The 26,070-nt window shown below is 47.3% G+C and overlaps 1 protein-coding gene across 6 annotated transcripts in view; it reads right to left on the bottom strand.

Annotated features, from left to right (window-relative positions):
• EHBP1L1 (EH domain binding protein 1 like 1) overlaps positions 1-26,070 on the bottom strand; it is a 182,552-nt gene that overhangs the window by 3,808 nt on the left and 152,674 nt on the right. For all 6 annotated transcript variants that reach the window (XM_066582573.1, XM_066582579.1, XM_066582575.1 and 3 more), the window contains 5 exons: positions 26,004-26,067; positions 23,133-23,215; positions 19,580-19,700; positions 19,257-19,356; positions 18,870-18,943 (listed from right to left, as the gene is read on the bottom strand). In XM_066582573.1, the coding sequence (XP_066438670.1) occupies positions 18,870-18,943; positions 19,257-19,356; positions 19,580-19,700; positions 23,133-23,215; positions 26,004-26,067 (442 nt within the window). The remainder of the gene's footprint in view (positions 1-18,869; positions 18,944-19,256; positions 19,357-19,579; positions 19,701-23,132; positions 23,216-26,003; positions 26,068-26,070) is intronic.

Genomic DNA, 26,070 nt, shown 5'->3' with positions numbered 1-26,070 from the left:
AATTGCCCATGCCCAACCAAGAGGGCAGGTGAAACCCATTAATCGCTTTGGTTACTGTGGCTTAATTTGTAACTAGGCCTGGAGCCCAGTTAAAATAAAAATTGGTTCAGGTGCAAGTTTGAACGCTTTAATGAGAATTGAAACGTATAAACATTGTTTACAAAAGTAAAATGACTGAGCCTTGTGGGCCTAAGAAAAATTGCTCGTTCGGTGTGATTACGTGGAGGAGGAGCAGGAGGAGGAGGATGAATATAATACACAGATTGATGAAGCTAAAAGGTCCCCGTTTTTTATGGTGATAGAAAACGATGCTTCCATCCGCGGGTGCAGCCTACATATTGTTTAGGTACCGCTGCTGTCCGCTGGTGGAGAAGAGAAGTCTGGGGAAATCCAGGCTTTGTTCATCTTGATGAGTGTAAGCCTGTTGGCACTGTCAGTTGACAGGCGGGTACGCTTATCCGTGATGATTCCCCCAGCCGCACTAAACACCCTCTCTGACAAGACGCTAGCCGCAGGGCAAGCAAGCACCTCCAGGGCATACAGCACGAGTTCAGGCCACGTGTCCAGCTTCGACACCCAGTAGTTGTATAGAGCAGAGGCGTCACGGAGGACGGCCATGCGATCGGCTACGTACTCCCTCACCATCCTTTTACAGTGCTCCTGCCAACTCAGCCTTGACTGAAGAGCGGTGACACAGTCTTGCTGGGGAGCCATAAAGCTGGCAAAGGCCTAGGAGAGTGTTCCCCTGCCTGCGCTGTACATGCTGACTGATCTCTGCGCCTCCCCTGCTACCTGGCCCTCGGAACTGCGCCTTCTGCCACTAGCGCTGTCGGATGGGAATGTTACCATCAGTTTGTCCACCAGGGTCCTGTGGTATAGCATCACTCTTGCACCCCTTTCCTCTTCGGGTATGAGAGTGGAAAGGTTCTTCTTATACCATGGGTCGAGCAGTGTGTACACCCAGTAATCCGTAGTGGCCAGAATGAGTCTAACGCGAGGGTCACGAGAAAGGCATCCTAACATGAAGTCAGCCATGTGTGCCAGGGTACCTGTATGCAACACATGGCTGTCCTCACTAGGAAGATCACTTTCAGGATCCTCCTCCTCCTCAGGCCATACATGCTGAAAGGATGACAGGCAAGCAGCATGGGTACCCTCAGCAGTGGGCCCGGCTGTCTCTTCCCCCTGCTCCTCCTCAGGCTCCTCCCCCTCCACCTCCTCTTCCACCTCCTCAACACGCTGAGATATAGACATGAGGGTGCTCTGACATACTGTCTTCCCCCGCCTCCGTTTCCGAGCGCAAAGTGTCTGCCTTTATGCTTTGCAAGGAATTTCTCAAGAGAAGGCATAGCAGAGGAATGGTGACACTAATGATTGCAGCATCGCCGCTCACCATCTGGGTAGACTCCTCAAATTTTCCAAGGACCTGGCAGATGTCTGCCAACCAGGCCCACTCTTCTGTAAAGAATTGAGGAGGCTGACTCCCACTACGCCGCCCATGTTGGAGTTGGTATTCCACTATAGCTCTACACTGCTCATAGAGCCTGGCCCACATGTGGAGCGTAGAGTTCCACCGTGGGGGCACGTCGCACAGCAGTCGGTGCACTGGCAGATTAAACCGATGTTGCAGGATCCGCAGGGTGGCAGCGTCCACGTTGGACTTGCGGAAATGTGCGCTGACCCGGCGCACCTTTCCGAGCAGGTCTGACAAGTGTGGGTAGCTTTTCAGAAACCGCTGAACCACCAAATTAAAGACGTGGGCCAGGCATGGCACGTGCGTGAGGCTGCCGAGCTGCAGAGCCGCCACCAGGTTACGGCCATTGTCACACACGACCATGCCCAGTTGGAGGCTCAGCGGCGAAAGCCAGCGGTCGGTCTGCTCTGTCAGACCCTGCAGCAGTTCGTGGGCAGTGTGCCTCTTCTCTCCTAAGCTGAGTAGTTTCAGCACGGCCTGCTGACGCTTGCCCACCACTGTGCTGCCACGCCGCGCGACACCGACTGCTGGCGACGTGCTGCTGCTGACACATCTTGATTGCGAGACAGAGGTTGCGTAGGAGGAGTAGGAGGGTGGTTTAGTGGAGGAAGCATACACTGCCGCAGATACCAGCACCGAGCTGGGGTCCGCAATTCTGGGGGTGGGTAGGACGTGAGCGGTCCCAGGCTCTGACTCGGTCCCAGCCTCCACTAAATTCACCCAATGTGCCGTCAGGGAGATATAGTGGCCCTGCCCGCCTGTGCTTGTCCACGTGTCCGTTGTTAAGTGGACCTTGCCAGTAACCGCGTTGGTGAGGACGCGTACAATGTTGCGGGAGACGTGGTCGTGCAGGGCTGGGACGGCACATCGGGAAAAGTAGTGGCGACTGGGAGCTGAGTAGCGTGGGGCCGCCGCCGCCATCATGTTTTTGAAAGCCTCCGTTTCCACAAGCCTATACGGCAGCATCTCCAGGCTGATCTATTTGGCTATGTGCACGTTTAACACTTGTGTGCGGGTGCGTGGCGGTGTACTTGCGCTTGCACTCAAACAGTTGCGCTAGCGATGGCTGGACGCTCTGCTGAGAGACATTGCTGGATGGGGCCGAGGACAGCGGAGGTGAGGGTGTGGGTGCAGGCCAGGAGACGGTCGTGCCTGTGTCCTGAGAGGGGGGGTGGATCTCAGTGGCAGGTTGGGGCACAGGGGGAGAGGCAGTGATGCAAACCGGAGGCGGTGAACGGCCTTCGTCCCACCTTGTGGGGTGCTTGGCCATCATATGCCTGCGCATGCTGGTGGTGGTGAGGCTGGTGGTGGTGGCTCCCCGGCTGATCTTGGCGCGACAAACCTTGCACACCACAGTTCGTCGGTCGTCTGCACTCTCAGTCATAAACTGCCACACCTTTGAGCACCTCGGCCTCTGCAGGGTGGCATAGCGCGAGGGGGCGCTTTGGGAAACAGTTGGTGGATTATTCGGTCTGGCTGTGCCTCTACCCCAGGCCACCGCACTGCCTCTTCCAACCTGCCCTGTTGCTGTACTTGCCTCCCCCTCTGAAGACCTGTCCTCAGTAGGCTTAGCAAACCAGGTGGGGTCAGTCACCTCATCGTCCAGCTGCTCTTCCTCCAAATCCTCTGTGCGCTCCTCCCTCGGACTTACTGCCCTTACTACTACGTCACTGATAGACAACTGTGTCTCATCGTCCTCGTCACCCACTGAAAGCTCTTGAGACAGTTGCCGGAAGTCCCCAGTCTCCTCACCCGGATCCCCGGAACTTTCCAAGGGTTGGGCATCGGTCATGAGAAACTCCTCAGGTGATAGAGGATCAATTTTTTCGCACTCAAGGCCGGGACCCGAGAACAGTTCCTGGGAGCCCGCCTGCTCTTCTGAATGTGTCATTTGCTGGGAGGGAGGAGGCTGGGAGAAGGGAGGAGCAGTAGCGAGAGGATTCAGGGATGCAGCAGTGGACGGCGTAGAAGACTGGGTGGTGACGGTGGATAGTTTGCTGGATGCACTTTCTGCCATCCACGACAGGACCTGCTCACACTGCTCAGTTTCTATAAAGGTCTACCACGTGGACCCATTAATTGTAAGATGAATCTGGGGACCCCAGAAACTTGCCTCTCTCCTAATCCTGCAGCAGTCGGCTGCAATACACCTGGACCAGGAGCTCGGCCTGTGCCCACACCCTGACTTGGGCCTCCGCGTCCTCGCCCGCGCCCACGTCTACGTCCTCTAGGCCTACCCCTATCCCTCAGCATGGTGTATTACGAGTAGAGCAGAAACAGAACGCTGTAATTAAATGTGCCACTTATTGGCCTATGGTTGGAGGCTGACTTCGCTTACGGAACGCACAGCAGAGCCAGGAAACAATTATGCGCAAGCCTGTAGTCAGACCTAGGTGCGTATGAATGAGCTACTGGAATTCACAGGGCAGAACCAGTCAAGTGGCCAAATGCCAGTGGTAGGCCTTAAGTATTTTGCTTCAATTTTTTAAAATGGTGAGGTGAAAAACCAGACAGACACCGTATGCAGCGTATATATGTATACTCTTTCCCTCTGGCGGGATGGCGGCGATCATGTAACGGAAACAGCAGAGCCAGGAAACAATTATGCGCAAGCCTGTAGTGAGACCTAGGTGCGTATGACTGAGCTACTGGAATTCACAGGGCAGAACCAGTCAAGTGGCCAAAGGCCAGTGGTAGGCCTTAAGTATTTTGCTTCAATTTTTTAAAATGGTGAGGTGAAAAACCAGACAGACACCGTATGCAGCGTATATATGTATACTCTTTCCCTCTGGCGGGATGACGGCGATCATGTAACGGACACAGCAGAGCCAGGAAACAATTATGCGCAAGCCTGCTGTAACGCTTAGCTGGGTAATAATGAGTGACTACTACCCCCAGCAGACACGCAGTAAACTGTACACGGTCACAGGCTTGGCTGGGTAATAATGAGCGACTACTACCCCCAGCAGACACGCAGTAAACTGAAGACGGTCACAGGCAGCCCAAATATAGTATTTTTTTCCAATTTTTGGGAAAAAGCCCACTGCCTATATAGCCTGTATATGGATTTCCCTGTTGGAGGATAACTGTGGTTATTGAAAGCACAGTACAGCCAGAAAAAATTATGCGCAAGGCTGGGTAATAATGAGCGACTACTACCCCCAGCAGACACGCAGTAAACTGTAGACGGTCACAGGCTTAGCTGGGTAATAATGAGCGACTACTACCCCCAACAGACACGCAGTAAACTGAAGACGGTCACGGGCAGCCCAAATATAGTATTTTTTTACAATTTTTGGGAAAAAGCCCACTGCCTATATAGCCTGTATATGGATTTCCCTGTTGGAGGATGACTGTGGTTATTGAAAGCACAGTGCAGCCAGAAAAAATTATGCGCAAGGCTGGGTAATAATGAGCGACTACTACCCCCAGCAGACACGCAGTAAACTGTAGACGGTCACAGGCTTAGCTGGGTAATAATGAGCGACTACTACCCCCAACAGACACGCAGTAAACTGAAGACGGTCACGGGCAGCCCAAATATAGTATTTTTTTACAATTTTTGGGAAAAAGCCCACTGCCTATATAGCCTGTATATGGATTTCCCTGTTGGAGGATGACTGTGGTTATTGAAAGCACAGTGCAGCCAGAAAAAATTATGCGCAAGGCTGCAGTAACACCTAGCTGGGTAATAAGTGAGCGACTACTACCCCCAGCAGACACGCAGTAAACTGAACACGGTCACAGGCAGCCCAAAGATTTTTTTTCCAATTTTTTTGAAAAAGCCCACTGCCTATATAGCCAGTATATCTCTTTCCCTGTACCACTGTCCCTGCCTCATCAGTACTGCCCCTATACTCAGTAAAATGACTGCAGACTGAGGACGCTATGGTCTGCACGCCCGATATACAAAAAAAAAACGTGCAAAACTGCTAAAAGCAGCCTCAACAGTACTGCACACGGTCAGATGTGGCCCTAAGAAGGACCGTTGGGGTTCTTGAAGACGAAGATAACAGCCTAACACTCTCCTTATAGCAGCTACAGCAGGACGGCACTTTCCCTAATGTCTCTCAGCGTGCATCTGTGGCGAGCCGCGGCCGGCCCCAGTTTATATACTCGGGTGTCACCTGATCTCCCCAGCCACTCACTGCAGGGGGGTGGGATAGGGCTGGAACTTCACAGGAGGAAGTTGTAATGCCTTCCCTGTGTTTCTATTGGCCAGAAAATGGCGCAAACTTTTCTGGGAAGAAAATGGAAGTGACTCGAACACCGCGTGGTGCTCGTCTCGAGTAACGAGCATCTCGAGTACCCTAATGCTCGAACGAGCATCAGGCTCGGACGAGTACGCTCTCGCTCTTTAGAAATGTATAATTTAAAAAAATTTTAATAATAAAAACCATATACTGACACATTTCGTTTTTTTATTTTTTTTGCTTTTATTTTCATAGTATAGTATTTTTTTTATATTTTGAGTTATTAATTATGAGAGCAGCTATATTCTGGGAGATGTAGCAATTTAGAAAATATGCTTTACAGCAGCTACTTAATCTATAGAAAGTTGCTGTCTGCAGAATACTCATTTACTTGCTTTTTGCGGGAGTACTTGTATTTTTTAATGGTATAATCTAATGTACCAAATAATGTAAAGAAAAACGTAAGAATTTGTGAGGGATAAAATCTGTAAAAAAAATTTAGTCTTTTTTTAGGCGGGGGGAGGATATTGTCTTTGCAACGTACAACGTGTGTACATCATAAATAGCATTAACTTTATTCTGTGGGGCAGTACGATTACGGCAATACCAAATTTATATAGATTTTGTTGTTCTTGTACTACTTAAAAAAAATACAAAAAAAAAAATACAAAAAAAAAAATATATATATTTATATTTATTTTTTTAAATTTTTTTTTTAATTGCGGTCTGTTGACATCTTCTGAAAGCCATAACTTTTTTCATTTATCCATTGATGGGGTTGTGTGCAGACCTGTTTTGTGCAAAATAAATTGTAGTTTTTATTGATACCATTTTGGAGTATATTTAAATTTCTAATTGCTTATTTTGATAATTTTTCTTAAAAACAGGGTGACCAAAAAGCACCCTTAGACTGGTTCCACACGGGGGCGATTGCAATTTTTCCACGAGAAAATCATGGCAAAATCGCATATTTATTCACTGCGATTTGTGAGCGTTAATGATGCTTTTTTTGGAGAATATCCTAGCATTGCACGGCTGCTGCCCACGATAAACTCGTGAAAAATATGCACAATTTCTTATAGCATAAGTCAATGGGATTTTATAATGTTAAAATTGCATTACAACGCGCGTTTGTAGCGCTGTGATAAAAAGAACCCTTCATAGGAAAACATCAGAGCTGAAAAAAAATTGCACATCACAGAAAGATAGAGCATGCCACGATTTTTTATCCCCTCAACATCGCATCAGTGAAAACATTGCAGATGGGAAGGAAACCATTGTAAATTATTGGTTTCATATTCTACTTTTTTTACTGGCTATTGCAGCAGGCAAAAATTGCACGATTTTCTTGCCCGTGTACAGCCAGCCCTATGTCATTGTGTATTTCCACTGCTGGAAAGGCCTACGTGTACGCTCTTTAGCATTAACGGGTTAATAGCTGAATATTTTGGCTTTATGAAACATATCTTAAGCAAATTAAATTATTAAAATAAATGGTTATATGGATTTCCAGATCAAGTGGGGGAGAAAAAATTATGGAATTAATTTGCATTTCTAAAACAAAGAGAGTTATCAACTGAAACAATGGAAAGGATTATAAACTTCTTTGAGGTGGATATTAGAGATGAGCGAACGTACTCGTAATGAGTACTTACGCACCCGAGTACCGCCATTTTCGAGTACTTCAGTACTCGCGCGTAAAGATTCGGGGGGCGCCGGGGGGCGGGGAGAGGCGCGGCGGTGCAGGGGGTAGCAGCGGGGAACAGGGGGGAGCCCTCTCTCTCTCCCTCTCCCCCCCACTCCCGGCTGCAACCCCCCGCGCCGCCACGGCGCCCCCCGAATTTTTTCGCCCGAGTACGGAAGTACTGGAAAATCGCGGTACTCGGGCGAAAAAGGGGCGGGGCCGAGCACGTTCGCTCATCTCTAGTGGATATACAGAATTAAGAATGCGGTAAAAGATTGTTCCAGGTTTATAAACAAAGTGGGAAGGTTATAAATGGAACTTCTACAGATAGACCAAGTAAGTTGTTGCCGGCCAAGATACAAAACTCAAAGTAATATGCATTGAAAATAAAAAAATGCTGAACAATATACTAGTGGGTAGAAACAGAAGACAGGGTTTGACAAATCTGTTAGAAATCGGGTGATTTGCATACAGAAAAGTCAAATGCAAACCAGCACTAACATTTACACAGAAGAACACAAGCATACAGTTATCTAAAGAAAAGCAATCATGGAAGGTGGATAACTGGATGAAAGGGATATTCAGTTGGGAAAAACACAAATCTCTATTGGCCAAGGGGGTGATGCTGGAGCTCTTATATGTTTCATCAGAACTGCACCAGATAAGAAGACTGATACAGCCTGAAAAACACAATCACATTTCTCCACTCATTTACGATATGGGGTTGTGGGGCGGGAAAGGATGGCTACTAGAGATGAGCGAGCGTACTCGGATAAGCACTACTCGCTCGAGTAATTGGCTTTATCCGAGTACCGCTATGCTCGGGGCTAAAGATTCGGGTGCCGGCACGGAGCGGGGAGCTGCAGGGGAGAGCGGGGAGGAACGGAGGTAAGATCTTTCTCTCCTTCTCTCCCGCCCGCTCTCCCCTGCTCCCCGCTGCAACTCAACTGTCAGCCGCAGCGGCACCCGAATCTTTAGCCCCGAGCACAGCGATACTCGAATAAAGCCAATTACTCGAGCGAGTAGTGCTTATCCGAGTACGCTCGCTCATCTCTAATGGCTACCATTAGTTTAACAGTCAATGCACAGGTATAAGTTGAAAATTTGGACACTTCTTATTCAATCTATAGAAAATAGGTTTGCTGATATTGAAAATCACAGACTGACTATACTAACGATAGAAGGTATTATATGAATGAATTTCACAGAGGGGGCAGCAAAAGTCTAACTAAAGAATAAAGCCCTATTCACAGGAGAGACTTGAACTAAAATAATCTTTATTAGGAATTTTTTAAAAAGAGACAGTAGACTCAGGGCACAACACAAAACATAGAGTTGGGAGGGGCGTTGCAGCCGCTCGTTGGTGGTCAGGTCACCAGGTAGCAACGCACACCTTCATACAGCCACACCACAACACCTATAGTTCCAGTCAAATGAGTACATCCTCGAATTAACTCATATGAATAGTATTCCCATACATTTGTAGCTGATCACGTTCAGTCCTAGTCCTGCGTTGCTACCTGGTGACCTGACCACCAACGAGCGGCTGCAACGCCCCTCCCAACTCTATGTTTTGTGTTGTGCCCTGAGTCTACTGTCTCTTTTTTAAAAATTCCTAATAAAGATTATTATTTTAGTTCAAGTCTCTCCTGTAAATAGAGTATTATATGAATGGGAGTAAAAAAAAGAGGGATCACAGTAAGTTCACCATCAAAACTTAAAGGAATGTGTCAACAGAAAATGACCTATGATATAAATCACATTTTTATGTTAAACATATTTTCTAAGAATTTTTGGTGATTTTTATAAAAAACATTTTTGGTCACAATCTGTATGTTAGAAATAAAATCATAAAATACTGACCACAAATAGTTTAATGCTTCCTGATTAGAGATGAGCGAGCACCAAAATGCTCGACGAAATTTTCGCTATGCTCGAGGGTTCGTTTCGAGTAACGAACCCTATTGAAGTCAATGGGCGACCCGAGCATTTTTGTATATCGCCGATGCTCGCTAAGGTTTCCATTTGTGAAAATCTGGGCAATTCAAGAAAGTGATGGGAACGACACAGAAACGGATAGGGCAGGCGAGGGGCTACATGCTGGGCTGCATCTCAAGTTCCCAGGTCCCACTATTAAGCCACAATAGCGGCAAGAGTGGGCCCCCCCCTCCCAACAATTTTTACTTCTGAAAAGCCCTCATTAGCAATGCATACCTTAGCTAAGCACCACACTACCTCCAACAAAGCACAATCACTGCCTGCATGACACTCCGCTGCCACTTCTCCTGGGTTACATGCTGCCCACCCCCCCCCCCCCCCTGCACGACCCAGTGTCCACAGCGCACACCAAATTGTCCCTGCGCAGCCTTCAGCTGACCTCATGCCACACCACCCTCATGTCTATTTATAAGTGCGTCTGCCATGAGGAGGAACCGCAGACACACACTGCAGAGGGTTGGCACGGCTAGGCAGCAACCCTATTTAAAAGGGGTGGGGCGATAGCCCACAATGCTGTACAGAAGCAATGAGAAATCCAATCCTGTGCCACCTCCATCTGGAGCTGCACACGTGGGCATAGCAATGGGGAACCTATGTGCCACACACTATTCATTATGTCAAGGTGTCTGCATACCCCAGTCAGACCGCAGTTTTTTATAAATAGTCACAGGCAGGTACAACTCCGCAATGGGAATTCCGTGTGCACCCACAGCATGGGTGACTCCCTGGTACCCACCGGCTGTACATAAATGTATCCTATTGCAGTGCCCTGGACAGCAGAGCTAACGTCAGATTAAATGCAGATGGGCTTCGGCCCACACTGCATGCCCCTGTCAGACTGGGGTTCTTTATAAGTAGACACATGCAGTTACAACTCCGTGTGGACCGACAGCATGGGTGGGTGCCAGGAAGCCACCGGCGGTACATAAATATATCCCATTGCAGTGCCCAGCACAGCTGAGGTAATGTCATGTTTAATGCAGGTGGGCTTCGGCCCACACTGCATGCCCCAGTCAGACTGGGGTTCTTTAGAAGTGGACACATGCAGTTACAACTCCGTGTGGACCGACAGCATGGGTGGCTCCCTGGAACCCACCGGCGGTACATAAATATATCCCATTGCATTGCCCATCACAGCTGAGGTAATGTCATGTTAAATGCAGGTGGGCTTCGGCCCACACTGCATGCCCCAGTCAGACTGGGGTTCTTTAGAAGTGGACACATGCAGTTACAACTCCGTGTGGACCGACAGCATGGGTGGCTCCCTGGAACCCACCGGCGGTACATAAATATATCCCATTGCAGTGCCCAGCACAGCTGATGTAACGTCAGCGTTAATGCAGGTGGGCAAAAAATTAATTGGATTACACTGTAGGCGAGGGCCCCAAAAAATTGGTGTACCAACAGTACTAATGTACTTCAGAAAAATTGCCCATGCCCAACCAAGAGGGCAGGTGAAACCAATTAATCGCTTTGGTTAATGTGGCTTAATTGGTAACTAGGCCTGGAGGCAGCCCAGTTAAAATAAAAATTGGTTCAGGCGCAAGTTTCAACGCTTTAATGAGCATTGAAACGTATAAAAATTGTTTACAAAAATTATATGACTGAGCCTTGTGGGCCTAAGAAAAATTGCCCATTCGGCGTGATTACGTGAGGTTTCAGGAGGAGGAGCAGGAGGAGGAGGATGAATATAATACACAGATTGATGAAGCTAAAAGGTCCCCGTTTTGGATGGTGATAGAGAACGATGCTTCCATCCGCGGGTGCAGCCTACGTATTGTTTAGGTATCGCTGCTGTGGGCTGGTGGAGAAGAGAAGTCTGGTGAAATCCAGGCTTTGTTCATCTTGAGCAAGCACCTCCAGGGCATAGAGCGCGAGTTCAGGCCACGTGTCCAGCTTCGACACCCAGTAGTTGTAGGGGGCAGAGGCGTCACGGAAGACGGTCGTGCGATCGGCTACGTACTCCCTCACCATCCTTTTACAGTGCTCCCGCCGACTCAGCCTTGACTGGGGAGCGGTGACACAGTCTTGCTGGGGAGCAAGAAAGCTGCCAAAGGCCTTAGAGAGTGTTCCCCTGCCTGTGCTGTACATGCTGCCTGATCTCCGCGCCTCCCCTGCTACCTGGCCCTCGGAACTGCGCCTTCTGCCACTAGCGCTGTCGGATGGGAATTTTACCATCAGCTTGTCCGCCAGGGTCCTGTGGTATAGCATCACTCTCGAACCCCTTTCCTCTTCGGGTATGAGAGTGGAAAGGTTCTCCTTATACCGTGGGTCGAGCAGTGTGTACACCCAGTAATCCGTAGTGGCCAGAATGCGTGTAACGCGAGGGTCACGAGAAAGGCATCCTAACATGAAGTCAGCCATGTGTGCCAGGGTACCTGTACGCAACACATGGCTGTCCTCACTAGGAAGATCACTTTCAGGATCCTCCTCCTCCTCCTCAGGCCATACACGCTGAAAGGATGACAGGCAAGCAGCATGGGTACCCTCAGCAGTGGGCCAAGCTGTCTCTTCCCCCTCCTCCTCATCCTCCTCATGTTCCTCCTCCTCCTCCTCAACGCGCTGAGATATAGACAGGAGGGTGCTCTGACTATCCAGCGACATACTGTCTTCCCCCGCCTCCATTTCTGAGCGCAAAGCGTCTGCCTTTATGCTTTGCAGGGAACTTCTCAAGAGGCATAGCAGAGGAATGGTGACGCTAATGATTGCAGCATCGCCGCTCACCATCTGGGTAGACTCCTCAAAGTTTCCAAGGACCTGGCAGATGTCTGCAACCAGGCCCACTCTTCTGTAAAGAATTGAGGAGGCTGACTCCCACTGCGCCACCCATGTTGGAGTTCGTATTCCACTATAGCTCTACGCTGCTCATAGAGCCTGGCCAACATGTGGAGCGTAGAGTTCCACCGTGTGGGCACGTCGCACAGCAGTCGGTGCACTGGCAGATTAAACCGACGTTGCAGGGTGCGCAGGGTGGCAGCGTCCGTGTGGGACTTGCGGAAATGTGCGCAGAGTCGGCGCACCTTTCCGAGCAGGTCTGACAAGCGTGGGTAGCTTTTCAGAAAATGCTGAACCACCAAATTAAAGACGTGAGCCAGGCATGGCACGTGCGTGAGGCTGCCGAGCTGCAGAGCCGCCACCAGGTTAAGGGCCTGCAATTCTGGGGGTGGGTAGGACGTGAGCGGTCACAGGCTCTGACTCTGTCCCAGCCTCCACTAAATTAACCCAATGTGCCGTCAGGGAGATATAGTGGCCCTGCCCGCCTGTGCTTGTCCACGTGTCCATTGTTAAGTGGACCTTGGCAGTAACCGCGTTGGTGAGGGCGCGTACAATGTTGCGGGAGACGTGGTCGTGCAGGGCTGGGACAGCACATCGGGAAAAGTAGTGGCGACTGGGAACCGAGTAGCGCGGGGCCGCCGCCGCCATCATGCTTTTGAAAGCCTCCATTTCCACAAGCCTATACGGCAGCATCTCCAGGCTGATCAATTTGGCTATGTGCACGTTTAACGCTTGAGCGTGCGGGTGCGTGGCAGCGTACTTGCGCTTGCGCTCAAACACTTGCGCTAGCGACGGCTGGACGGTGCGCTGAGAGACATTGGTGGATGGGGCAGAGGACAGCGGAGGTGAGGGTGTGGGTGCAGGCCAGGAGACAGTAGTGCCTGTGTCCTGAGAGGGGGGTTGGATCTCAGTGGCAGGTTGGGGCACAGGGGGAGAGGCAGTGGTGCAAACCGGAGGCGGTGAACGGCCTTCGTCCCACCTTGTGGGGTGCTTGGCCATCATATGTCTTCGCATGCTGGTGGTGGTGAGGCTGGTGGTGGTGGCTCCCCGGCTGATCTAGGCGCGACAAAGGTTGCACACCACTGTTCGTCGGTCGTCTGCACTCTCAGTGAAAAACTGCCACACATTTGAGCACCTCGGCCTCTGCAGGGTGGCATGGCGCGAGGGGGCGCTTTGGGAAACAGTTGGTGGATTATTCGGTCTGGCCCTGCCTCTACCCCTGGCCACCGCACTGGCTCTTCCAAACTCCCCTGCTGCTGCACTTGCCTCCCCCTCTGAAGACCTGTCCTCAGTAGGCGTAGCAAACCAGGTGGGGTCAGTCACCTCATCGTCCTGCTGCTCTTACTTCGAATTCTCTGTGCGCTCCTCCCTCGGACTTACTCCAATTACTACTACCTGAGTGATAGACAACTGTGTCTCATCGTCATCGTCCTCCTCACCCACTGAAAGCTCTTGAGACAGTTGCCGGAGGTCCCCAGCCTCATCCCCCGGACGCCGGGAACTTTCCAAAGGTTGGGTATTGGTCACGACAAACTCCTCTGGTGGGAGAGGAACCATTGCTGCCCATTCTGGGCAGGGGCCCGGGAACAGTTCCTGGGAGTCTGCCTGCTCCTCAGAATGTGTCATTGTAATGGAGTGAGGAGGCTGGGAGGAAGGAGGAGCAGCAGCCAGAGGATTCAGAGTTGCAGCAGTGGACGGCGCAGAACTCTGGGTGGTCGATAGATTGCTGGATGCACTTTCTGCCATCCATGACAGGACCTGCTCACGCTGCTCATTTTCTAATAAAGGTCTACCACGTGGACCCATTAATTGTGAGATGTATGTGGGGACGCCAGAAACGTGCCTTTCTCCTAATCCCGCAGCAGTCGGCTGCGATACACCTGGATCAGGAGCTCGGCCTGTGCCCACACCCTGACTTGGGCCTCCGCGTCCTCGCCCGCGTCCACGTCCTCTAGGCCTACCCCTACCCCTCAGCATGGTGTATTACCAGTAGTGCAGAAACAGAATGCTGTAATTAAATGTGCCGCTTATTGGCCTGTGGTTGGAGGCTGACTTTGCTTACGGAACACACAGCAGAGCCAGGAAAGAATTTTGCGCAAGCCCGCTGTAACACTTAGCTGGCTGCGTATTAATTAGGACTACTACCCCCAGCAGAGACGCAGTACAGTCAGGACGGTCACAGGCAGCCCAAATATATTTTTTGGTCCCAAATTTTTTTGGAAAAGCCCACTGCCTATATAGACAGTATATGTCTTTCACGTTTTTCACTGTCCCTGCCTCAGCACTACTGGCCCTATACTATGTAAAATTACTGCAGACTAAGGACGCAATGCTCTGCACGGCCGATATACAAAAAAAAAAAAAAAAAAGGTGCAACACTGCAAAAAGCAGCCTCAACAGTACTGCACACCGTCAGATGTGGCCCTAAGAAGGACCATTGGGGTTCTTGAAGCCTAAAATCACTCCTAACACTCTCCCTATAGCAGCTCCAGCATCAGCAGCACTTTCCCTGAGCTATGTCAGAATGCATCTGTGGCGAGCCGCGGGAGGGGCCGATTTATATACTCGGGTGACACCTGATCTCGCCAGCCACTCACTGCAGGGGGGTGGTATAGGGCTTGAACGTCGCAGGGGGAAGTTGTAATGCCTTCCCTGTCTTTCTATTGGCCAGAAAAGCGTGCTAACGTCTCAGAGATGAAAGTGAAAGTAACTCGAACATCGCGTGGTACTCGTCTCAAGTAACGAGCATCTCGAACACGTTAATACTCGAACGAGTATCAAGCTTGGACGAGTATGTTCGCTCATCTCTATTCCTGATATCTGTAGTGAACATTTTGCAGCAGTCCTCTCACTAACATCACAGGCAGGACTAATGCCCATTTACATGCAAAGATAATTGTTCAACAGATAGGTTTTGAGCAATAGTTTTGTATAAACTGCTAATGGACACTAATGTCTACTTGCAGCTTATCACCTTCATTTGCATGGAAATGAGCCAAGAAGACCTGTATGCAGAGAACAGCAGGTGGTCTGTTCTCTGCATTGAGCTCCTTTGTACTGCCACAGGGCTGCAAGCTGCATACAATGTAATCAGTGCTCCTGTTGAGAATAGAGCACCATGGACAGCATGTCATCCATTTATGTTCACCTAAAAATCATCGTTTATGCGAAGAGTGAAATATGGGAGCATTTACACACAATGATTATGGCTCAAACGATGACTTTTAAGCGAATTTTGAGCAATAATCATTGTGTGTAAATGGGCCTTTACGCTGAAAGGTAATACCTATATGTAGGTAACATAGGATCCACCATTTACAATAGGTGATCAGCTGTGACTATCTACTCCTCTCCCTGCAAAATGACCTCTGCACAGGTTACAGAGCATGTCTAGAACAGTCTCCCATCCAAGTCAATGGGTTCCCTCCTGTTCATTGTGTGAATGGCCATGAGGCTGCCTGTAAAGTATATCTCGAAAAGCTCTAAATGCTGTTAACCCTTTTCAATCGAATTCCCTGTTACAAGCAAACTCCCCAGCTTTTGAGTTTTTTTTGGGTGGGAAAGCACGTTATGGATTCCTTTGAATTACTGAACAGAAACACAAAAATGAAGTGTCATGATGATTTTATTAGCAAGGACTAACACATCTTTCTAACACTAGGCAGGACAGCTATCATGTTGTGCTCCTTGGACCTGTAGTTCTATGGGTTTCCAGGAGCACACTTCCACAGGTGTGGAAAGATTGAGCTGGCTGGGTGTGTATTGCTCCAGTCAGCCACTCACCATCAGTCTGCTACACATACACACCAGTTGCTCTTGTTAGAGGAAGCTGGTCATGTATATTTCTCCTCATTTCCTCTCAGAACCCTGGTGTTTGAAGTTATACATGTTTTGTTTGGTATTGCTGCATGCATGAGGCTCTGGTGGGATTCCCTCATCTGTTAGTGTGAACAGTGTCCTATTGTACTTGTATGCCGTATACCATCTATGGCGAGCCAGGCCCCTAGGTTCCAGCGTGGGGCCATCCCTATTGGGATGATTGCCCTGGTTGTATCCAGGACTCCCTGGGGTTTAAGTTGTCTTGTTAGAGTAGGGACTCACAAGACGAGGACCCTTGTCGTGGGCTCGTGAGCTTAAGTATCTTGGTCAAGATACAAACCAATACCTCATAAGCACTTTAGCTATTCCATCTGCTTATGTGTGTTGGTAATACTGGCAAGTGTTTTGGTGTTTGTCAGTCTTTGTTGTATGTCTGCTTGCAAGTCCCATTTTGAATTCACTTAGTCAAGGTGCTTAGAGTGGTATCCAAGTCCTCCTGGAGTTAGCAGTACATTCATCTGGTAAGTTACGGTTTGTTTCCCACATGCTGGGTTATTTATACTGTGGTTTGATCTTCTCCTTTACCCCCTGTTTGGTTCAGGTAGCAAGACTAGACGTGTTCAGCATGTTCGCACTTTTCAGAGTGGTATATCTGCTTTCAGGTAGGAATCCTTCCCGGTTGTGAGCAAGGTCAGTTTTCCCATTTGTCTGGTGTGGACACAGCCTTGTGGACCCAGGATGAATGTGACAATATCTCTCTGATGTCAGAGGCTGTTCTGCATATGTATATTACACTATGAAAGCTAGTGCTCCATCTGGGTGAGGTCCGACACATGTTTCTAAGACTAGACAGGACAGCTCTCTGATGTTGGAGCCTTTTTTGCATATGTATATTACACTATGTAGGACAGATCTCTGATGTCCAAGGCTGTTCTAGATATGTATATTACACTATACAAGATGGCTCCCGATATTGGAGCTCTGCTCTGTATAGTGTAATATACATATGCAGAACAGCCTCCAACATAGAAGAGCTGTCCTGCCTAGTGTAACATCAAACTGGCACATGAGGATTCAGCAGAGTCTTACCGGTACGTGAACTGCAGAACTGCCAACTGAAACAGTGGACATAATGGAGCAGCAGACATAAAACACTGACTGACAAATGCTCAAACACTCACCAAGCACACCCGCTCACATAACCAGATGGAATTGCTATAAGTATGAGGAATAAGTTTGTGGATTGGCCAAGCACTTAAACTGAGACCCCACTTCAAAGGTCCTCAATGTCTCGCGGTCCCTACTCCAATAAGACAACTAACCCAGGATACCTGTCTGCAAGCAGGGAGATCGCCCCGATAGGGACGGCCCCGCACTGGAACCTAAGGACCTAACTGGCCCTAGATGGTAAATGATACACAGCAAGACCGTTCACATCACATGCACCGAAAGCCGCACAGACACACAGGAGCATGACACTGTTCACACTGATGATAAAGAACACTGCACAGACACCTCATGTCCAGTCACATACACAGAAGATATAGAAGACTGCACAAACATGAAGGAACACAACACAGTTCATACTGAAGCCTGCACAGATAAGCAGGAACACAAGACTACTCACACTGCAGGAGGGAAACTAGCAGACACTGACAAAGAACTGATTTATATGTATAAGCAACAGACCTGTGAGATTGCCTAACTAGAGCAAACCACACCCAGCCAGCTGAATCAACACCACCTATGAAACTGTGCTGCTAGAAACACTGTGGTACAACAGATCCTAGCCAGCACAACCCTAAGGCCTCATGTCCACAGGCACGCACTGTTTCCAAGTGTGGAATCCCACAGCGATTTACGCCCGCAGCCATGAGGCCTAAAAATACATTTTCTTACCTGTCTGGCTGCCGTGCGGGTCTTCTTAGTTGCGGCCAGATCTTCTTTCTTCTGCGTGGTGGATACGTCTGGCCGCGCTGGCAGCATGCCGCGCGCATGCATCGTGCTTTTTTTTAAAAAAAAAATCTTCAGCTTTCCCGCTGATCCGCAGCACAGACGCAGTGTTAGCTGCATCTATGCTGCAGATCAGACAGCTTCCATTGACTTCAATGGATGCCGTCCATGCGTGAATCTGCAGAAAATGGAGCATGCTGCTTTTTTTTCCTGTGCGTTCTTTTTCCGCACGCCGGGAAAAAAATGACATTTATTTACCTGCAGATGCTCAATGAATGTCTATGGGCATATTGAAATGCGGAACGAAAGGTATATAAATACAATGACGTGGCCAACAAAATAGATCAGATCCCAAACTAATTAACAATTTCTGGTGAAAATTTTGAAAAAATTGGGCTATGACAAGGCTCTATCCTGTAAAGTGAATCTGTCAACCATTCATCCAGAAAGTTGAAACCAGCTTGATGCAGAATATGGTATATCATTAATGAACTATTCAGTAATTCCATAAATTCATCCTATTCTTGATCTGGAAAAATATGTCATGAAAAAAAAAAATTCACTTTCATTTTTCTGAGGAATGTTTCATGAAGCCAGAATGTTCAGCTACTAGACATAATTTTGTGTCACATCCAGAAAGTATAGAAGGTGGGTGAACATCCTCTAGATGTGGAAATTCCATAATTTTATCAGGTGTTTATTTCAATCAAGGTATCTAGGCCCCTCTCTAAAAAAATGCAGAAAAAAGTGTGTGTATGAAGAAGGCCTTAAGGCTGTGACATGGCCACGACCATTTGCAACTCACACCACAACCCTACTGACCTCAAAAAAAGTGTAAGATCACAGGGCTAGATAGCAACTTTTGGTTGCGGAGCCAAAAGCTGCCATGTAGCCCTAGCCTTAAAAGGAAATAGGCGTGCAGCAGAACCCAATATGAAATAACACGCTGTGCATGCCGCTGTAGTGGTCTCACCTTCTGTACACAGCAATGCTCGCAAGTCTCTGCTCAAGAGTTCAAAGCGCCTTTCAAGGTCTTGTTCCTCAGCCCTAAAAAATGAAACCAATCACATTGTGTCTAATTAGTTCTTAAAGAGAATTTGTCATAAAGGGCTATACTGTAATAATAATTTAGTGTGCTCCTATGTGGAGACTTGGAAACAAACACTGAAAACAGGGGCCACTGTTAATGGAGTTATGTTTCAGACATTTTCACACCTTGTATGGTAATGAGGACGCCGCTGTAGCAGTGCCACCATCTGTGCTACCGCACTTGTGCACAGCAGCATCAATGTTTAGTGAACAGTGTACTTTGACTATCAGAGTAATATGTTTTTATTCTGTTTTGCTTCTTGCTACTTACATCAGCTGTAGTTCATCCTGTCTGCGAATTAATGCATTCTTTTGATTCACCAGTGTAAACCATTCTTGGATCAAAACTTCCTCAGCTTCTTTGTCGTTACCTGGGAAATGGACATATTTATGGTTATATTTTCAAAGAAAAAGAATAAGGATCTGCTGCCCCCTTCTGGTTTCCTGGCAGCATGTTCATTTGGAGAAAAATCTGCTTTGGGCCTAGTTAAAATGCTTGTATCAGAGCATGTTGTTCCCATTTTGGATAATTGTATTTTATGCTACAGTAACACAAAAATAACAATGACAAATATATAGATTATAATTCTATACCATTTTCCATGAGAAGTCGAAGGTCCTTTTCCACTATGGCTGCCCTTGAGTCAATTTCCTCCTGCTGATGTTCCAGAGTGGCAAGTTCAGAGGTAACATACTGGCTTGTGTCTTTAAGAACCTGAGAAGATAGTGCACAGCAGATGACACAGGTAGTGAGTGGGGAACACACCTCAGTACTGATTTGTAACTTTACATACATAACTAGGGAGTAGGAAAGTTTCCTAATCGGTTAGGCAGATCCCAGCTCAGGCTCACAGATTTTGGCCATGTAATGCGAGACCTGGCTGCCAAAGGACACGTCGGCTAATACTGTCAGAGCTGATACTGGCATGGATATCACATAATTAACCCTTTCCAATCCAATTTGTATCTTGGTTTTCCTAGGGGGCTTACTCTTTTTCTGCTGGTACACAATGGCGCTATATGCTGGCTAAAGCCAGTACTGCATGAGGTGACACATTGGATAGCCTCCGACAGCAGAGAGGCTGGCAATATACAGTAAGAGAACCCCGACGGACGTCTTCCAACATCAGAGCTGTACAGCCTTAAATCATAATGTCTTTAGACGTCAGACGGTGGATTGGAAAGGGTTAAAAGAAGCAGTGCAAAACCGAAAAACATGGAGGGAGCTCGCCTTTAGGGTCATGAATGACTAAACGGCTAACAACAACTACACTGTGGTATAAAGTGCACAGTGGAGCTTCAGTAAATGAAGTGTTTTTTTGCTCCTAGTACAATCAAAGCAGAGTTAATTTTACAGCATTAATCATGCAGCATAAAAGACATGATACATTTTTTCTGCGGGCTGGTACGATTATGACAATACCAAAGTTATTACTTTTTTTTTAGATTTTTACACTTTTGCACAATAAAAAACCCTTAAAAAATATTATTGTTTTTACTTTATTGCATTCAAGTTATTGTACAGGCTGTTATAAATACCAAATATGTGGGTTTTTACATTTTTTGTCTTTTAATACAAACAGGGGAAAGTTTTTTTTTCAGTATTGTTATTTTCTTTTTACTTTTTTTATGTCCCCGTAGGGAACTTAGACCATAAAAGCTCTAATTGCTATGATAAAGCATTGCAGTACTGTATTGCAATGAATTATCCCTCATAGTAGTGTTCGGTTGCCATGGCAATCCATTGGCCCTCCGCAAGGTAATTGTGGAGTGCCAATGATGTCACAGAGAGAGTGTGCTCCCTCTGTAAACCCTTTACATACTGTGATGTACATTGATTGTGGCATGTAAGGGGTTAAAAGTGTGTATCGATGTTCTCATCGATTCCTGCTGCAGCGAGAGGCTGGCTATCAGTCACAGCCAGTTCCCACTGCGGGATGGCGTGGGCTCAGAAGTTTATGTCCTGTTGCGTGCTTTCTGCCAGGATGTAACTTTCATTTTATCAGTATAAGCACATGCACAGAGGACTACAAGAAGTAGTCCTGGACATACATGAGCTACAGGTTAAGTTCCATTTACACGCAAAGATAATCGTTCAAAAAAATAGGTTTTAAGGGATTGTTTTGCATAAACTGCCAATAGACAATAATGTCCATTAGCAGCTTATCACCTTTACTTGCATGTAAACGAGCCTCAAGGAGCTGTATGCAGAGAACAGCAGGTGGTCTGTTCTCAGCATCCAGCTCCTTTTCTTCGCCATGGGCTGCTGCAGCCTCTCTCCTGAAAACAATGTAATCAGCAGCTTCCAGGAAGAATACAGCACTGTGGACAGCAAACACCGCATGCGGTCTGTGTTATCTTCTCTCCGGCTGAAGGATGGATTTTATGCTCACCTAAAAATTATTGTTCAGCTTAAGGCCTTAGTCAGACGGGCGTTTTTTGCCGCGATTTGCGGATCGCATGACGGATGCGCATCCGCAAATCGCGTGACCGGTGCGCGCAAGTCGCCCGCAAATCGCCCGAAAATCTGCTCCTTGCCGTGTTTCATTAGAAACGGGCCGGAGCTGTCCAGCGCATTGCATTCAATGGAGACGGCAATACAGCCGTCTCCATTGAAAGCAATGTGCTGCGGGCGAGCCCGGGATGAATTGTCGGTAAGGGCTTAAATATATAAGCCCTTACCTGCAATCCATCCTAAAATGTGTTAAAATAAAAAAAAATTGCATTCTCACCTTCTGCCTGCAGCTCCGGGCAGCCGTCCTGCAGTGGGTGTGAAGGGGGTGTGAGTCAGACCTGCCCCCTGATTGGCTCAGCGCTGAGCCAATCAGAGGCATGCCTCACTCACACCCATTCATGAATTCATGAATGGATGTGAGTCAGACCTGCCCCTGATTGGCTCAGCGCTGAGAGGCAGCAGTCACTCACCCATTCATGAATTCATGAATGGGTGTGTGAGTGAAACCGGCCTCTGATTGGTCAGGCTGTGACCAATCAGAGCAGATCATTCAGCAGGCGGGGATTTTAAAGCCCCGCCGGCTGAATAGTGCCGAGAAGCAGTTCAGGAGAACTGACAGCGGCCGCGGCTGGACTCCGGCTGCAGCGGAAAGGTGAGTATACAATTTTTTTTTATTTTAACACATTTTAGCATGAATTGCAGGGAAGGGTTTATATATTTAACCCCTTCCCGACAATTAACCCCGCGCACGCCGGCAGCCCATTGCTTTCAATGGAGCGGCTGTATTGCCGCACCATTGAATTCAATGGGCAAACATCGTTCTTCTCTGCCACAGCTGTTACAGCTGTGGCAGAGAAGAATGATTTGTCTTCTATATGTTCTCAATGGGGTCGGCGCTGCTGCCGCCGGCCCCATTGAGCGCATATACAGAAGCGAACAGGAATCGCAGATCGCAGATAGGTGCGATCTGCGATTTTTTGTTCTATAATTTTTCGGACGAGCGCATAAAAAGCGCTCATGTGTCCGATACCATTGCGAAGCAATGGTTTTAAAAAATCGCCGGACGCATGCGCATGCGCAAATCGCGGCAAAAAACGCCCGTCTGACTAAGCCCTTAAGAGTGAACAATGGCTTTAGAGTGAATTTTAAAGGAAAATCTTTGCGTGTAAATGACTTTAGTCTCAGTCACTGCTTGACGGCTGTCTGCCTATTATTGTGCATAAGCAAAGAGCAGCAAATCAGTGGCTAGAGAGTGGGGTGGGTGTGGCTAGCCTACAGTTCATGAATATATAGGACTACTTCTGTGTCTGGCTGCTAATAACAAAATGCAAGTTTCTCCTAAAGTACTACACAGATACATACAGCAGACATATCGCTACGCAAAAGATTGCAACAGATTCCCTTTAATAACTTGAATGCTTAGCCACAGATCAGGGCTTATGGTTCACTTATAATCTAAAAATATAGGCTGTTGAGATACAAGAGTAATTCGGTATTAAGTACAGACAGAAGTGACAAAAACAGCCTGAAATATGGTTATTCTGGATTATAGTGGACTCACTGTCACTTAGCCATAGCAGTGGGACCTCTGTCTGCTAGGAGTACATGCCAAGAAACTGATGTGAATGATACATTTACTAAGCATGATATAAGTGATAAATGAAGGATCATAATAATGAACTTTACACATACCACAGTATCTTCCTCTGTTACTGGTGTCTCTGGTGTTGGAACCGCAGTGGAAGAAGAGGATGTCGAAGTTGAAGGATATGTTTCTGCAACAAACACATTTACAGGATGAACAACAAATATTTGAACATGTATATACACTGTGTATCACCGCTTTAACTCCCTCGAAACACTGTGCATCTACAGAGCAGGCAGGTATTTAGTACATGTGATGTACCTATACAGTATGTGGAATAGTGCCGGCACAGTGGTTGTCAGCTGAAAAAAATGGAAGATCTGTTTTTTTCTTTATTCTATCCCTGCTGACTGTAGAAAAGACCAGGGGACATTCATTACATATGAAAGAAAGTCTATTTAGGCATCAATATATAGAAAAAGGTTCTTACAGTTAGGGTAGTCAAAATTATAGAATTCAGTACCCCAAGAGGTGGTAGTGACAGAAACAATAACAGCATTTAAAAGAGGGCTAGATGCTTATCTAATAGCAAATGGTATTCAGGATTGCAATTAATTTATAAAGGTTGAGCTTGATGACCTATATCTATTTTACAACCTATAAAACAGTGTTTCCCAACATCTTCAGCCTTGTGGCACCCCAGGGAAATTTTTTTAATCACAGGGCACCCCTACCAAAAATGGGTGTGATCAGGGTGTGTAGCTAGGACGTGGTTTATCACAATGTATGATTTTTACCTCCGATATTCTGGGTACCTGGTGGTCTCTAGTGAGCAAAGTGCCGCTGGCCACTTCCGCATCACCTGACCAGTGACGCTGCGCTCACTAGAGGCCTGCAGGTGCTGGGTGAAGGAGGTGCTGAGAGCACAAAGACTTCGGAGGTGAGAGGGAGCGCAGTATCTTCTGAAATCAGCTGCGGAAGCACAGCAGCTGATTTCAAGTCAAAGTGCAAACTGATGCTGCCGATTTGGCTGTGGCATTTTCCACTGCGCATATTAACACATTCTGCCACAGTTCTCCGGCGCGGCCGATTCACCCAATCAGCTGGCTGGAATCGGCACCACGTGACTACACAGCGTGCACGCGGATTGCCTGCAGCAGCCGTGTGCACTACACAGTACAGTTAAGCAGCCGTGCGCTACACACTACACTTAAGCAGCACGGGGTTAGGTTTAGGGTTAGGTTTAGGGTTAGGGTTAACTAAACCTAACCCTAACCCCAACCCTAAACCTAACCCTAAACACTAACCCTAAACCTTAACCCTAAACCTTAACCCTAACCCCAACCCTAACCCTAAACACTAACCGTAAACCTAACCCTAAACCTAACCCTAAACCCTAACCCCGTGCTGCTTAAGTGTAGTGTGTAGCGCACGGCTGCTTAACTGTACTGTGTAGTGCACACGGCTGCTGCAGGCAATCCACGTGCACGCTGTGTAGTCACGTGGTGCCGATTCCAGCCAGCTGATTGGGTGAATCGGCCGCGCCGGAGAACTGCGGCAGAATGTGGTAATATGCTTCCACTGCAGAGAATCCGCAGCATTTCCGCTACTTGTAAATATCACCTAAGGCTTGGTCCACATGGGGCTGATTTGCTGCAGAATGTTCGCAGTGGACATTCTGCAGCAAATCAGCAATGAAAGTCTTCCTCAAAAACTGTACGTATTTTTGTGTGGAATTCACCCCCTCACTGAAAAAACATGAATTCCGCAGTGGAAACAGCAATAAAATTGACATGCTGAAGAATTACATTTCTCACCACTTGTCAATTTCCACAAAGGCTTAGTGCAGATTTTTTTCCACAACGTGGACGAGATTTTCCGAATATCATCCACTTTGCTGCTTCTGTAAATGCGCAAGGGCCACACGGAAATTCCACAGCAAATCCGTCCCTTGCAGACCCAGCCTAAAGGGGTTTTCCAGGCAGCGCCTGATATCACAGCTAGGATACACTGGGGTTGGAGTGGAAGCACTGCTCCGAACCCTGTGTAATGGCTGGCGCTCATAATTGTATACGCAGATCTCATTGAAATCAATGGGAGCTGTGCTTGTTATTGCAGGCGCAGCTTCCATTGATTTCAATGAGAATTGCACCTGCAATTATGAGCGTCAGCTTCTACACACAGGTCAGAGCAGTCCTTCCGCTCTTAACCCACGGTATCCTGGCAAGTGCTGCCTGAAAAAAAAATTTAATATTCGTTGAGTGACTCCCAGCCTGTGCGCCGCGGCACCATGGCTGGGAATCACTGCTATAAAACTATGTAAAAAATATGTCCTCATAAAGCTTTGCTGATCGTAAAAAAAATTGTGGCTCTTGGAATGTGATGACAGCAAAACAATTAATTTTTAAAATGTTAAACTGTGTGAAAGTAATAAAACACTTGTCTACATTTGGTATCACTGTAATCCTAACAATCGGCAGAATTAATTTAACATGCCATTTATACTGCATGTTGGAGGCCATAAAGAAATCTCCCCAAAAAATGTATAAAAGGGATAATATAATTACCGGTATATGAATATGTACTCCAAAATGCTGCTAGAAAAGCATTATCCTTCTTTCTGTCCTACGGTCATCTTTTAAATGCTTATTACAACATTTGTTTCTATTTAATACTTGCATTTTTTGTGGCCATTTCTTGTTATGTATGTTCCTTATTATATATTGGAGTACCCCCTGCAACAGTAATCTGTTGGCTTTTTAGTCTATTTTGTACTTGCAAAAAAAATCTCCACTAATGTTGTTTGAGACTAAAAGATGATGGCATTTTGATGAAATGTCTGCATGAAATATTGTGTGATTTAGAGACTCCCTTGAATAGCAGTAATAGAAGTATAAGAATTTGCTCAGATTGCAAAGTTCCCGAAGAGATGAAAGTCATTGTCAAGAAGCAAGCAGTCAGTTTTATATGCTACTAACCACTGATAATTTGAGAAGAAGGCCTTGAACTTGTTTCATGACTTTTTCCTGTGAGATCTGGCTCCTA

The sequence above is a fragment of the Eleutherodactylus coqui genome, chromosome 11 (assembly GCF_035609145.1).
Source record: "Eleutherodactylus coqui strain aEleCoq1 chromosome 11, aEleCoq1.hap1, whole genome shotgun sequence".
Classification (NCBI taxonomy): Eukaryota; Metazoa; Chordata; class Amphibia; order Anura; family Eleutherodactylidae; genus Eleutherodactylus; species Eleutherodactylus coqui.
This window is presented reverse-complemented; position numbering and strand designations above follow the sequence as displayed.